Below are 12,118 nucleotides of genomic sequence, written 5' to 3'. Positions count from 1 at the left end.
GCTAATGGACACAGGAACAGGAAGGAACAGAACAGAGATTTTAAAAACAACCAAAACAGGTAAGTCACTGTTAGAAGCATAACGGATGACAACCAGAGAAGCAGATTATGAGCAAGATTAAAGAAGAATTAGAGACAGCAGGCATCTTCACCTGCAAATTGATCATACAGATTTGGTCAGACTCAGGATCCTGCTTTTGAAGACATTCCTCTGTTCTTTCTTTTTGTTGTTGTTCTTGCCCTCCTAATTTCAGAGCAGAAGGGACCCTCATAGCGAGTATCCAAGGTTCTGTTCTCTCTCTGAGGAGGAGGGTATCTTGGAATGGGACTTCCAATAGTGGTGTTCCAGTGACAGATGGAAACTGACAATCTTCCACCATATCTTGCAGCACACTACTCACGAAGGCTGCATTGGCTGAGTAGAAGGAATTAAGTTTGTAGTGTCTGATGAAGGTAGAGACTGAAGACCATGTTGCCACCTTGCATATTTCCTCCACCGAGGCTTGATGATCAAAGGCTATGGTAGTGGCTGCACATCTCACTGAGTGGATCATGATCTCTACTGGAACCAGAATCCTGCTTGCCTTATAGGCATGGGAGATGCACTGTCAAATGGTGTAGGTGATGGCCGATCTAGACAACACCTTCCCTTAATTGGGGCTGTTAACAAACTGAAAAAAGAGCCCGTCTTTCTGATGGATTCTGTACATTGGGTGCAGATTATGAGGGCCCTCTGGCGGTCTGAGAAGTGCCACTCTCTCTCCTTGGGGTGGCTAGGATGCAGGCAGAGGGAAGGGAGGTGAGTCTCCTGACTCCTCTGAAGAGCCCACCTTAACGAAGAAGGGATCTGGCCTGAGCACCACCTTATCCTTGTGGAAGAAGACACACGGGCTTTTTCTGGCTGACAAGGCTCCCAGTTTCTTTATTTTTGTCTTTAAAATTTTTTATTTTCTAATCTACAAAACTACAGGGTCAGGGTAATGGAAAAACCTAAAATAAGAGTAACAAGGATCCATAATACAGACATATAAAGTTATTGATACGTCTCTGTTAACATAGTAGTAGAGCATGGAGATTACTAATGCAAACATGTCAAGCAAGCAATCACAGTCTCTTTAACTAAAGTGTAAATATCATAGAATTGAAGTTATGCGTTAAAATAGACAACAAGCTATCAGAGTCAAGCTAATTTGCAATTTCCTTTCCTCTTATTAAAGTCCAAATTAATTTTTAGTTCTGCTTCAGATTTAAAGAGTTTGCCAGACTCTTCGAGATGGTATCACAGCCTTCCCCATATTTCTCTTTTCTTCTTCTTCTGTGTCTTTGTTCTCCTCCACTTTCTCAGGTCCATCTTCCGCTTTCTGTTGTTGCTTCAGGAACAACCACTTTATTTCTTTCTCGCTGACATTTTTTTGAGTTCCTTTTGCAACATCTCCCGCTTGACCGTTAAGGCTGGTCATCTGGTCCAGTAGAGGGTGCAAAGCTACATCAATCAGTTTGGGAAAGTCTGTGGTTACTTCCGGTCTAGCGACCGTCGATGCTGTGCTGGCAGTTCATGTTTTAAGTTTCGCTTTCATCGCCATTTTGTCTCCCGCTGAATCATTGTTTATACAAGAGGAAAGTTTAAAAGTTCTCCGTAAGACTGAAATTTATCACTTTCTTACTGATCCGCCACACACTTCGTCGCAATTCGCTTTCTTCAGGCCGCCCTTTCAGCCTCCCACTTTAAACTCAGTCATTTCAGGATCGGGCATTCCCCTCCCCCTTCCGCTTGTTTGGGGCTGCTTTACTAGTAACGATTTATCAATTGTTTGCTGGATCATAGCTTCACTCACGTTTGTACTTGCATTCGCTAGGTCATTTCTTGGGATCCTTATGCGCTCTGTCTGGTGTGCACCTCTCCAGAGTCACTTGTATTTTTTAAGGGGCATAATAAACTTTCAGCAGTAGAATGTCTCTTACCCCATTTTGCTTATCATTCAGAGCTCCCCAAGAACTTTTCATGGCCGCTTCTTTCATCCAAAAGGGGGCGAATCCCTCGGGGTTATTCCTCCAACTTGCAACAAGTTATTCAGTGTGATGTATCATCCAAATGGAAAAATAAGAACTTTAAAAACAGATTGGCTGGCAGCGTCTCTTCAGAACATGGCAGCCATGTTCTTTACCATTCCTCGCTCCTGCTTCAGGGCGCCTCTGGTCACCCCCCCGCATTTGCCAAATTACGGGAGGGGCCAGCACAAAGCCCCATGCGCCTACACTCTCTACGGGAGTGTAGGTTGTGCTCCCCCGTCGCCGGGGGGCTCGAAAAAAAGCAAAAAAGGTTCGGGCGACTCGGAGCTCAGCCCCAAGCTCCCGCCCGTCGTCGCGCCGTAACGGAAACCCCCTCACTCCTGTGTTTCTGTGTTGTAGCCCTTCAAGAGCCTTTTTCGTGATTAAAGCGGAGCCAGGGCATGTTCTGATGATGTCCATGATTGCTAGCTCCTGAGTGAGAGAACAGATCAGGATGTCATCAAATTAAGGATGGATTTGAATTTCTTGCCGGCCAATCAGGGCCATTAGAGCTACAGGAACCTTGGATAAGACCCAAGGAGCCAATGCTAGGCCAAAGGGTAGAGCCTTGAACTGGAGGCAAACTGGAGAAACCTGTGATGTCCTAGAAGGATCCAAATATTTAAGTAGGCTTCTGTGAGATAGATGGACGTCAGATGGACGCATCTCCACACAGAAGTGACCTGTTCAAACTTCAGGTTGAGAATGGCCCTCCAGTTCCTGGTTTTCTCAGGCACCAAGAATACACAGTAAACTTCTGAGCAATGTTTGCAGGAAGGAACTGGCTCTATAGCCTGTACCTTTGGTAGGTGTCTTGTGTGTGTGTGCGTGTGAGAGAGAGAGAGAGACACATTTGGGAGAATAAAAGAGGCAGACTGAAAAAACTGCAAAATCTTATGGCATAGCCAAACTGGATGATTTGCAGAACTGTGGTCTGGTTGAAATTGAAGCCACTGGGTTGGAATCCCTGAAGGCACCCACCCACCAGAATGTCCCTGGCATCATGGTTTCCTTGTTTGCCCAGCCAATCAGGTTCATCATACCTGTAGGACTGAAGCTGGGAAGATCTATTGGCATGGGAGCCTCTTGAAAGGGGCTTCAGGTGCTTGACTACTGGTCCTCCTTTGATCTGGTCTAACCTGTGATGTAATAGGAATGAGAGGAATGAGGGAAGGGATCTCCTATGGTCCTTCCACGGACTCTTGGCCGTGGCCTTCTTATTATCTCTAGTTCCACCAGGATCTTGTTGAGACAGTCCCTGAATGGCTTTCTATCTTGGAGTGGGCAGGCTATTACTATGGACTTTGAATGGGGATCTGCTTGCCATGCAAAGAGTTGTAGAGCACATCTGGCCATAGAGCAGCTGCCATGGAGCAGGATGTAAAGGTCACTGTGTTGAGAGAGGTGTTCGCTAGGAAGGTAATCACCTTGGGAACACGGTTGGCACCCTCTATTGTCCTTCTGTCGCCGGAAGTTGCACCAGCTTCAAGGCCCACACAATGGCTACTCTAGAGATTAAGGTAGAGTTAACTGTTGCCCTGATGATCATTGCCATGGCCTCTTGGGACTACCATAGTGCATAGACTGTTTTTCTGTCCAATCTATCCTTTATGAATCCAACACCATCCTCTGAAGCCAGGCCAGTCGACTGTAGAGCTGCTACTGGAGTATCCACTAGGAGAACCTGCAAGAATACCATAGTCTGAGAAGCCAAGGAATAAAGTTTTTGTTAACATTTGGGAACTGAGATTTAGGCTTGGCCCATTCTTCCATCATCAGCCTTTTGGGGAAAAAAATCAGGAAAAGGAAACTCGACCTGAGGAAGGAGCCCTGGAAAAAATTCTTTGCTCCCCTGGGGCCTGAATTTACTCCCTGAGGGTTCCTCTCGGGGGCCAGGGATTTATGTGAGGTCTAGGACCAGGATGGCTTTGAAGAAGAGGGACTGGTAGCCATCTGCATTGAACAGCCATGTGGGTTGGTCAGCAACTATGAGTGCCTCCTCTGAGGTAAACTCTCCCACCTCTCTCTTTGGTTCCGACTGTGATGAGGGGCTGTCTGTTCCTGAGGGGCTGCCCTGGACCTTGGCAGGGGTGGCAGTGGAGGAAGAAGCCTTGCAGGCCACCTCGGTGAGCCACTAAGAGCAAAGGTCCCAATAGGATGAAGCATGCTCTTCCCTACGCCTAGACCTTTGCTTGTGGGTAGACGAGGGTGACCTCAGGTTAGAGCACTTGGACCCCTGGGATGAGATGGGAGAGGAATGCTCTTGCATGCCTTGCAGCTTCTTTCATGGCTCTCTTTAAAACATCTGGCTGAGCCAAGCAGATTCCACCTGCCCACAATGGGGGGGGGGGGAGAGACAGTTCCTTACCCCCTGAAGAACTGCTGTGGTGAAACAATCCCTCTGGTTCAGCGATGGGTCCAACAGAGGAGCCTGGCATGCCATCATAGCCCTCCGGGGCCAAACCTGCAGCCAAGAGAGGGAGGGGGCATCCAATGAGGGAGCCTGGCATGCCACCATAGGCACATTTTTAAGTGCTTTCATTTAAGCAGCAGAGCCAAGAGGAGGTGTGAAAGAAAGTGTGAAGAGAAAGAGGAACAGGTTGGAGAGGTTAGGAAACTCACCCTAGGGTATGAAATTGCTCTAGGAGAAAAAACCAAAAAAGAGCGAAGACCTTTGCCCCAAAGCTACTCTCTCTAATGAGACAGGAAGCAAATTGAGCCAGGGCAACTCCCACCCAGGAGACAGGGAGCTGAAGTGTTTAATCCTGCCTCCCTGAGCAATTGGTGGGAATCACCCATTCCAAAATGCCCCCCCCCCTCAGTGAAAACTGCAAGTTGTTTCAGACCTTCAGTGGATCCCAGAATTCTTCACTTTCTACAGAAAACCAATGCTTTCCTCACTTTCTTGTACATGTGATTCAGGGGGAGAGGGAGCTGATAAATACAAACAGCATGTGGATTTGCTTTCCACAGGCTAATTCTAAACTGCTTCAGAGGTTACTGTTCATGCAAAGCAGACGTAACTCCCAAGACTACTAATAGTATCCCAGCATCTTGAATTATTCCAGACATCTACTATGCGCAATCTCAGAATTTATGGACGTTCCATGATACTTAGGCATTATCTCTGATGCTTAGCTTCCCTCCCGCTGAAAGTAAGGTATGATCACCAAAATGAGTAAGCAGCTAAAATCACACACAGGGCCACTTTTATAGGGGTTTTTACTAATTAAGCTTATACCCAGAATAAAACTTTGTTGGTCTTAAATGAGCTACTTGACTCAAATTTTGTTCTGCTGCTTCAGACCAACATAGCTATCCACCTGAATCTACCAAAAGGCAATATTAACCTTGGGAAAAAATCATTGTTATAATTTCACTTTATCATTTTCAACTCATTCCTTATTAGCCCCCCCCCCCCTTGACTCAATATTCACCAAGTCCAGCCTCCAAGAGCCAGTCCCTCTGTTATTTCCCTTTGTTCCATAGCACTGTCTGTTCTACTAGCACATGGTAAGGGTTCCGGGAAATGATGCTGCTCGCGTACCACCAGTTCTCATCTAATCCTCTTTTTGTTTACCTACTAAGAAGATTCCTCATTACCCCTATTTCTTATAACCAAACTAGATGAAACCATTCTCATTTGTTTTCCCCAATGAGGCAGGTAGCACCTGTGTATACTTTATATTGGCGGAAATGACTGGGGGGGGGGGATGGGACACATCTCCTTCAAAAGCAGCACTTTCCTGATTCCCATTCGTCAAGACTACTTTGAACTTTTTCGATTTCCCCCCCTTCACCAACCTTTCTATACCCCTTCAGCAATCTCATGTTCTCTTTCACTGCTGCATATTGAGAGCAGTCTCACCTTCTGCAATGTTCTACATGTTTCAAATACATTAGCTATGACATACAGCACAACCAGGGCCCTGCTTGCTACAACAGAAAAAAGAGAAGGGTGAGCAGATAGATGATTCAGGCATTGGGGATGAAGGTGCCAATGCTACATCTAGTTGTGTCTTAGGCCTTTAACCTAAAGAATCTGCGGGTCTTCTCTTATGAATCCCAGCTGAGCACTGAAATTGAGGTTTTGGCATCTTCCACATATATAATGCATTTGTTAGTCATTGATCCTGTTCAATCTGTTTACTATTAAGGTTAATGTTGGCAAATACATGTGGATAAGATGGTTGCAGTTTCTGGCAGGCAAATAACTGCTTCTGAGCTACTCTATTCACACTTGGCTAAAAAAAAAGCAACATGATCCCAAAAGGTGATAAACAATTGCTTTGCCACTGCATCAGGGCCTTAATTATTAAAGAGGTACTGCAACAAATGTAAGTCCCAAGGGTTTCACTGATTCTTACCATTACCCGAGATGTTACAGTTATAGTCTACTGCAGCAAAACAACAAATAGCCTATGGCACATTAAAGAGTAACTGGCCTATTATTGATTACAACAGATTTTTACACCTGATTTTGCCACGGTAAATTAGTTCATTTTAAGGTGCAACTAACCTATTTGTTGTTTTTAATGAGAACACAGGATCATAGACTGGCACCCTGCTCCTAAACACTTGTGCCAGCATAGCTGCCTATACTGCTGATACATCCCATCTGATAACACTGAGAAATATATGTTCGTACACACTAAGCTTTTTTTTTGGGGGGGGGCATGGACAAGTTATCTTTGTTATTTGGCCTTGGAGCACAACACATAGTTACTGACCATAAATATGACTTGTGTTTTTTTTAAAAAAAATATGTGAACAAAATTAGAAACAAATATAAGAACAAATATAAGAAAGCAATTTCAGCAGGTTTTGGGCCTGTTCATGGACGCACATTTATCACACATTCATTATAGCATCAAATGGGGACATACAGGCATGAATGAACCATTAACCACCATAAATGGAACTTTCACATCACCTAATGTCAACTCAAACACATTTTTAATAGACAGTTCATATCCATCTGAGAACCATCAAGTGATATACATACATCTGTGAAGCGTGGTTCCATAAATTTCCACTCTGACAATATTGTACATCTTACTGTACATCAGAAATATTTACCTATAAAAAACTGTATTTATGGAGGATATGCATACTGCTGAATTTCTCAGATCCTTTCTTTTCTTTTTTGTTTGAAGTAAGATTACACAAATGGGACATATGCATGGGTGTTTTTGCCCAAGTCAGCCACCAGATCATGTAACGGAGCACATACCACCATGCATATAGTAAGTTTGGATCTCGACCTGCCTTATCTATCAAAAAAGGGACCAGAAGGCAAGAAAACAGGACTTTTGCTTAGTGTTGAACTGGAAACAAAAATGTATACAACATACTACTATAATCTCTTCCTAGGCTTTAAAAATAATAAGCTTCTGGTTCAATGGATATTACAATTGTATTACTGCTACATTTGGAATTCATAGTCTTTATGCACTCCCATTCCATGTTATGTTCCATTTCTTATACATATTAAAGTCTCATGTGTCTTACAAATTCTACTTCATCACAATCCTTCTCACCACCAATGATATTTAATTGCTAAGAATGCAGAAAATAAACAGATAGTTGTCACCACATTTATATCTAAAGCCATTGTGTACATTTCCTGATCTTTCTTTTCTTTCCACGCAAACCAATTTCTCAGAACTTCACAAGTCTCTTATGAAATAGGTACTTGCAAGGGCAGACCAAGCAATCAATTTATCTCCTCCTGTAAACACCTGGTCTTGAAAGGTGCCAAACCCCTTCAAATCTCACAGAACTGTAAACTGTAGATGCTCAGTTTCTTAAAATCACACATGGATTGAGGGCGTTTCCCCAGGAAACTAGAGCACTTCTGGATTACAGGACCAATTACACTTTCACAATGGGGGGGGGGGGCGCTCTACTGGAACACCTAGAGAGTCAGCGGTTTACTTTGAGCCTCAAAAAGATCCTGCATTATGCCACAAAACTCCAAGATAACATTCTTCTTTTAGTAACCATCTGATTGATTACCATTTTTTATGAGTTGATCACAGCCTTCCAGTCTTGGAGACACTGAGGATGGAATGGTCATGACTACTGTTTTGCAGATGAAACTGCATTTTCTCCTTTAGCAGGCTTCTATACTACACCTGGGTAAAAAGGATTTTTAGAGGCATCCAGCCCAACATCAGGGCTGCAAGTAATTGAGAATGCCTCATCTTTCCAGATAGCTTGATCCTGTGGTTAAATTAACCTCATGTAAATTAACTTATTAATGTACATTTCCAAACTAGTTCTTCTGCCTTCCTCTGCTACGCTACAGCCTTTTAATATCTAGCACTTTTAAGCTGTGAAGATATTGATACAGGCCTAAACAAATCACATCTTAACCTTCTCAGTAAGCTAAAAGCCATGTTCTACTAATGTCATTGCTTTGGTGTTGTTGCTGTACATTTATGGAGCCCAACAGAATATCTACATCAACTTCCAATTGATCAGGTTACTTTAAGACCTCTCCAAACTCTTTTCAACTTCAACAGAAGCAACCTCCTCTAGCCATTCACATTTGAATTTAGCAGTTTTCATATTTGTCAAAAGTCTCATAGAACCCTGGTCTGACTTTTCTGATGCTCATACGTATATGCTGACATTCATGAGGAACTGTCTCGCCATAGCTAGTTGAAGTTGCAGTCCCAGTAATCCAGCCAGAAGATATGCGCTTCCTTTTTGCCTTATGTGAAAAGTCTGCAACTCCCTTGCTGCGTTCAAGACAAGAGTCATCTTTATTCCTATCACTGACTTCTTCATCTGGCTGTTCATCTCTATTGGAAACCATGCCTTTACGCTTACAAGTTTCTTTCTCTTCTTCGGCAATCTTCCTGAAACGCTCCAGTGACTGCACTTTTCTTCGTCTTTCCAATGTTTCCATTTGCTTCTTGTCCATGAAGTCCTCAAAATACATTTTTCTTTCACTTCTTTGATCTTCAAGAAATTTCCACTCAGTGTCTGTCATCTTCACACCACTGTATTGTTCCAGTTTCTCTCTTGTAACTGTATCTGTACAAAATATATCAAAAAGCTGTTCTGAACTCCTGTTGAAGTCATCAGCTTTCTGTGTAAACAGCTCATTTTTTCTTCGCTTTCTGGACTGATACAACTTGGAGAATTCCTCATATACCTTAAGAATATGATTTTTTATGCTATGTGTTGCTATGGTATACAAATTGCAAAATAACCAGTGTTCCTGCAAAAGTTCAGCAAGCAATTGGGCAGCATCTTCTTTGGATCTCTGGGCCTGCCCAGCCCTTTTTGGGTGCAACAGATATAACATATTTTGGATGACATCCTTCTTTGTAGGCAGAATTCCTTGTGCAAATTCCGATGACTCCACATAATCAACAGTTCCCAGAGTTTTCTTTGCTTTTGCTTTAGTATCCAAAGCTGCCATTGTTTCTTTCCAGATTCACTTTACTTCAAAAGCTACAATAAAAGAGAAAGAGATTAGACATTTGAATCAGAATATTCATAGCAACAAAAATACAAAAGCTGTATTTTTGAAGCTACTCACCATCTAAGCCTGATATCAAAAGAATTCAAGCTGCAATACCAGGAAGGACTTAAACATCTGTAATCAAATATTTTCTAAACAATTTTTTCTGAACACCAGCCTTTGGGATGAAGGAGCCTTAGAAAAACTAATAAAATCATCTGTAAAATTAAACTGTCCTATAGAGCACTATAGCATCTCATACATACATTATCCTTATTACCTGTAAACTACATTTCCCCCAGTCTTTCTGTTGGTATAGAAATAATTTGTTCCAGCAGAGCACAAATCTAGGATACAGTTCAGTGGCAACAAGAAACATAACAAACTGGTTATATTTTATTCATTGCAGACAGTAACTACATATTTCCTCATTCATAAGTTTTATTTATTTTTATATTATATGTATAATATGGCTTCAATAAGAACTAGATTCTAGCAATGGTCCAGGGTTTGTCTATACCATAAGTGCACTTATCTTACTATAAAGTGAATCAGACACGTTTCCAGACCACACTCTAATGAGTAGTCCAATGCCTGTATTCTGACCACTAAAAATGAATAGTATGGTGGCAAAGCTCTCTTCAAAAAGTGTGCTGCAGCACTTCCTAACTGTCTGGAGATCTGTTAATCTTGTATTTTCAGAAATATCTGCCACTGTTTTGAAGTGCCCCGGTTATGTTAACCTTTCTACAAAGCTGCTCCCAAACACTTTCTCAATATGAACATATTAATGCATAATGCTATCAGCAAGATTCAGTCACATTATATTTTAATTTCCTGACCACACTTTTGAAAAGTAAAATTTGATCATCTTTTATTTATACTGGGAAAGATCACATAAAACCCACATTTTGGAAGAGAAAACATTAACAGCATTTTTACCACCACTATTTAGCATAGCTGAGCAGCCCAAATCCATATCATCACTTTTCAGAGGGAGCTACTTTGACAGAATTTCCTGAAATACTTAAGTGGGCAGAGGGGAAAACCTTATGCTGAGTGATCGCAGAATAGAATATCCAAGAGATAGCATTAGGCAGCATACATAGAATGATGTTTCCAGATTTGCATGTTCAGCAGCTTTTAAAATATAAGGATGAGGTGCTGTCAAAGGACTCAGAAACGCACAACTGTAAACTTTCACAGCTTAATCATCACACTCAGTTGTGGAGATTTCCACAACGTTACATAAATTCTGAAATCCCGTCTTTCTTTTAAATAAGCTGGATATACCAGCAAACCAACCACCACGGGGAACGCTTTCCTTCCTAGCATCTAGCAAAATCGGGTTCCGGAGGCCTACCAGAGGCGCTAAAACATGACCATAAATAGCACGGGGGTGGGGGTTGGTGAGCTAAAAAAACGTTACGCTTTAAAAACGCGTGAGAGACCTACGGAGAGATTTAAAACCGCTAGCCTGACAGAAAAACCTACATAAATGCACGCATAGAATTACCCCGCCAGTATATCATGGGCAAAATGGGCACAGTAATCCAGACTTCACGCCCCCCCCCCCCCCGGCCTTACTCCCACTTGAGAAAATAACGCCAGAAAACCACCTCAGCAGGCGAAAACAACACAGGTCCGTGAGGTGGCTTGGGGGTGGGTGGGGCGCCGTCCCCTCTCCCCAGCGTCCCTCCCCGCCCCACAGACCAGGCCGCCAGAAACCCAGGCTCCAAACGCTCCTAGCAAGCCGGCCAGAATCTATACATCTGGCCTGACCATCTCTGATCCTGCCCGGCCCCCTTCGCCCCTAAGACCTGCCTCAGAGCCTCCAAACTAACCGAATCAGGGAGGACGCCAGTCGCCTGCTGCCCGGGCACCACCATCTTAGACTGAAGGCTCGCTACGCAGCGGGAAAAGGGAAACAGCCACCTTCTCCACCATCTTGGAAAAGGGCACCGCTGACATACCTTGCCGTGTGAGCTCTTCTATCCTAGCGTCTCTGTGACCTAACGCGCAAGCCTCAGTCACACGCCACTTTCAAGAAATTAATCCGGCTGCTGGCAACTTGCCTTTCATCCTCTCTCAATATCTGAGGCGAAAAGAAGCCCAAAAGGGTCGCTTGCGGAAGGACCAAAAATGAAGACACAACCGAGAGATAACGACCAATCGCTATCAGGTAACATTTACCGCTGGACGAAAATCTTTAGGCTACAGGAAGGGGACCTGATTCCATAGGGGCTGAGTCTGTCACATTCCCAGTTTGGCGGAACCGACTGGTTCTTAGCTCACAGCTGATTGGTCGCTGAGCCACAACGGTCATAATGAGACGTTATCTGTCTCTTGGGCGGAAACGCTTCCAAACAGCAAACTCCACAGCGGGAGGATCAGTTCTTTCCGGGGTCTGCCTGACCAACGAGACTGGGAGTACGAGAGAAAACCGCATGACAGCCGGTCTGAAAGCCGTGGTTTACTACGTCGCCATGCTAATCCCCGTATTTCTCCTTGTAGGAATATGATTGGCTAAATGTATGAGAAAAAAAGTGTAATGGCAGCCAATAGCTACCGGGTGAGTTGTAGGGTGCAGATT

At 43.5% G+C, this 12,118-nt stretch overlaps 3 protein-coding genes across 7 annotated transcripts in view; 1 reads left to right on the top strand and 2 right to left on the bottom strand.

The window, feature by feature from the left end:
• Window positions 1-3,115, bottom strand: part of AIRE (autoimmune regulator) — a 28,772-nt gene extending 25,657 nt beyond the window's left edge. Inside the window, exon 1 of the mRNA XM_015426812.1 lies at window positions 3,092-3,115. The gene's annotated coding sequence lies outside the window, so the exon portion shown is untranslated. The remainder of the gene's footprint in view (window positions 1-3,091) is intronic.
• Window positions 3,116-6,878: 3,763 nt separating this feature from the next.
• Window positions 6,879-12,087, bottom strand: LOC107123609. Of its 3 annotated transcripts, none has more exons than XM_015426873.1 (2): window positions 11,719-12,087; window positions 6,879-9,515 (listed from the first exon to the last, which is right to left on the bottom strand). In XM_015426873.1, exon 2 carries the CDS (start codon window positions 9,481-9,483, stop codon window positions 8,608-8,610), a length of 876 nt encoding a protein of 291 aa, XP_015282359.1. In that variant the 5' UTR covers window positions 9,484-9,515; window positions 11,719-12,087; the 3' UTR covers window positions 6,879-8,607. The 3 variants fall into 3 exon arrangements, with proteins under 3 accessions (XP_015282359.1, XP_015282358.1, XP_015282357.1); XM_015426872.1 differs by lacking the exon at window positions 11,719-12,087 and adding an exon at window positions 11,499-11,551; XM_015426871.1 differs by lacking the exon at window positions 11,719-12,087 and adding an exon at window positions 11,370-11,486.
• SCLY (selenocysteine lyase) overlaps window positions 11,633-12,118 on the top strand; it is a 28,315-nt gene continuing 27,829 nt past the window's right edge. For 2 of the 3 annotated variants that reach the window (XM_015426869.1, XM_015426865.1), the window contains exon 1: window positions 11,633-11,707. In XM_015426869.1, the coding sequence (XP_015282355.1) occupies window positions 11,668-11,707 (40 nt within the window). In that variant the 5' untranslated portion in view covers window positions 11,633-11,667. Of the gene's footprint in view, window positions 11,708-12,020; window positions 12,098-12,118 lie in introns of those variants that run through there. The other variant, XM_015426866.1, reaches the window with a different exon arrangement.

Source organism: Gekko japonicus, unplaced genomic scaffold (assembly GCF_001447785.1).
Source record: "Gekko japonicus isolate JY-2015 unplaced genomic scaffold, Gekko_japonicus_V1.1 scaffold14, whole genome shotgun sequence".
Taxonomy (NCBI): domain Eukaryota; kingdom Metazoa; phylum Chordata; class Lepidosauria; order Squamata; family Gekkonidae; genus Gekko; species Gekko japonicus.
Note: the sequence above shows the minus strand (reverse complement) of the source record. Positions and strands in the feature narration are given on the sequence as shown.

Coding starts and splice junctions, on each gene's coding strand:
- LOC107123609 (XM_015426873.1), bottom strand. CDS start 9,483: ATGGCAGCTTTGGATACTAAAGCAAAAGCAAAGAAAACTCTGGGAACT.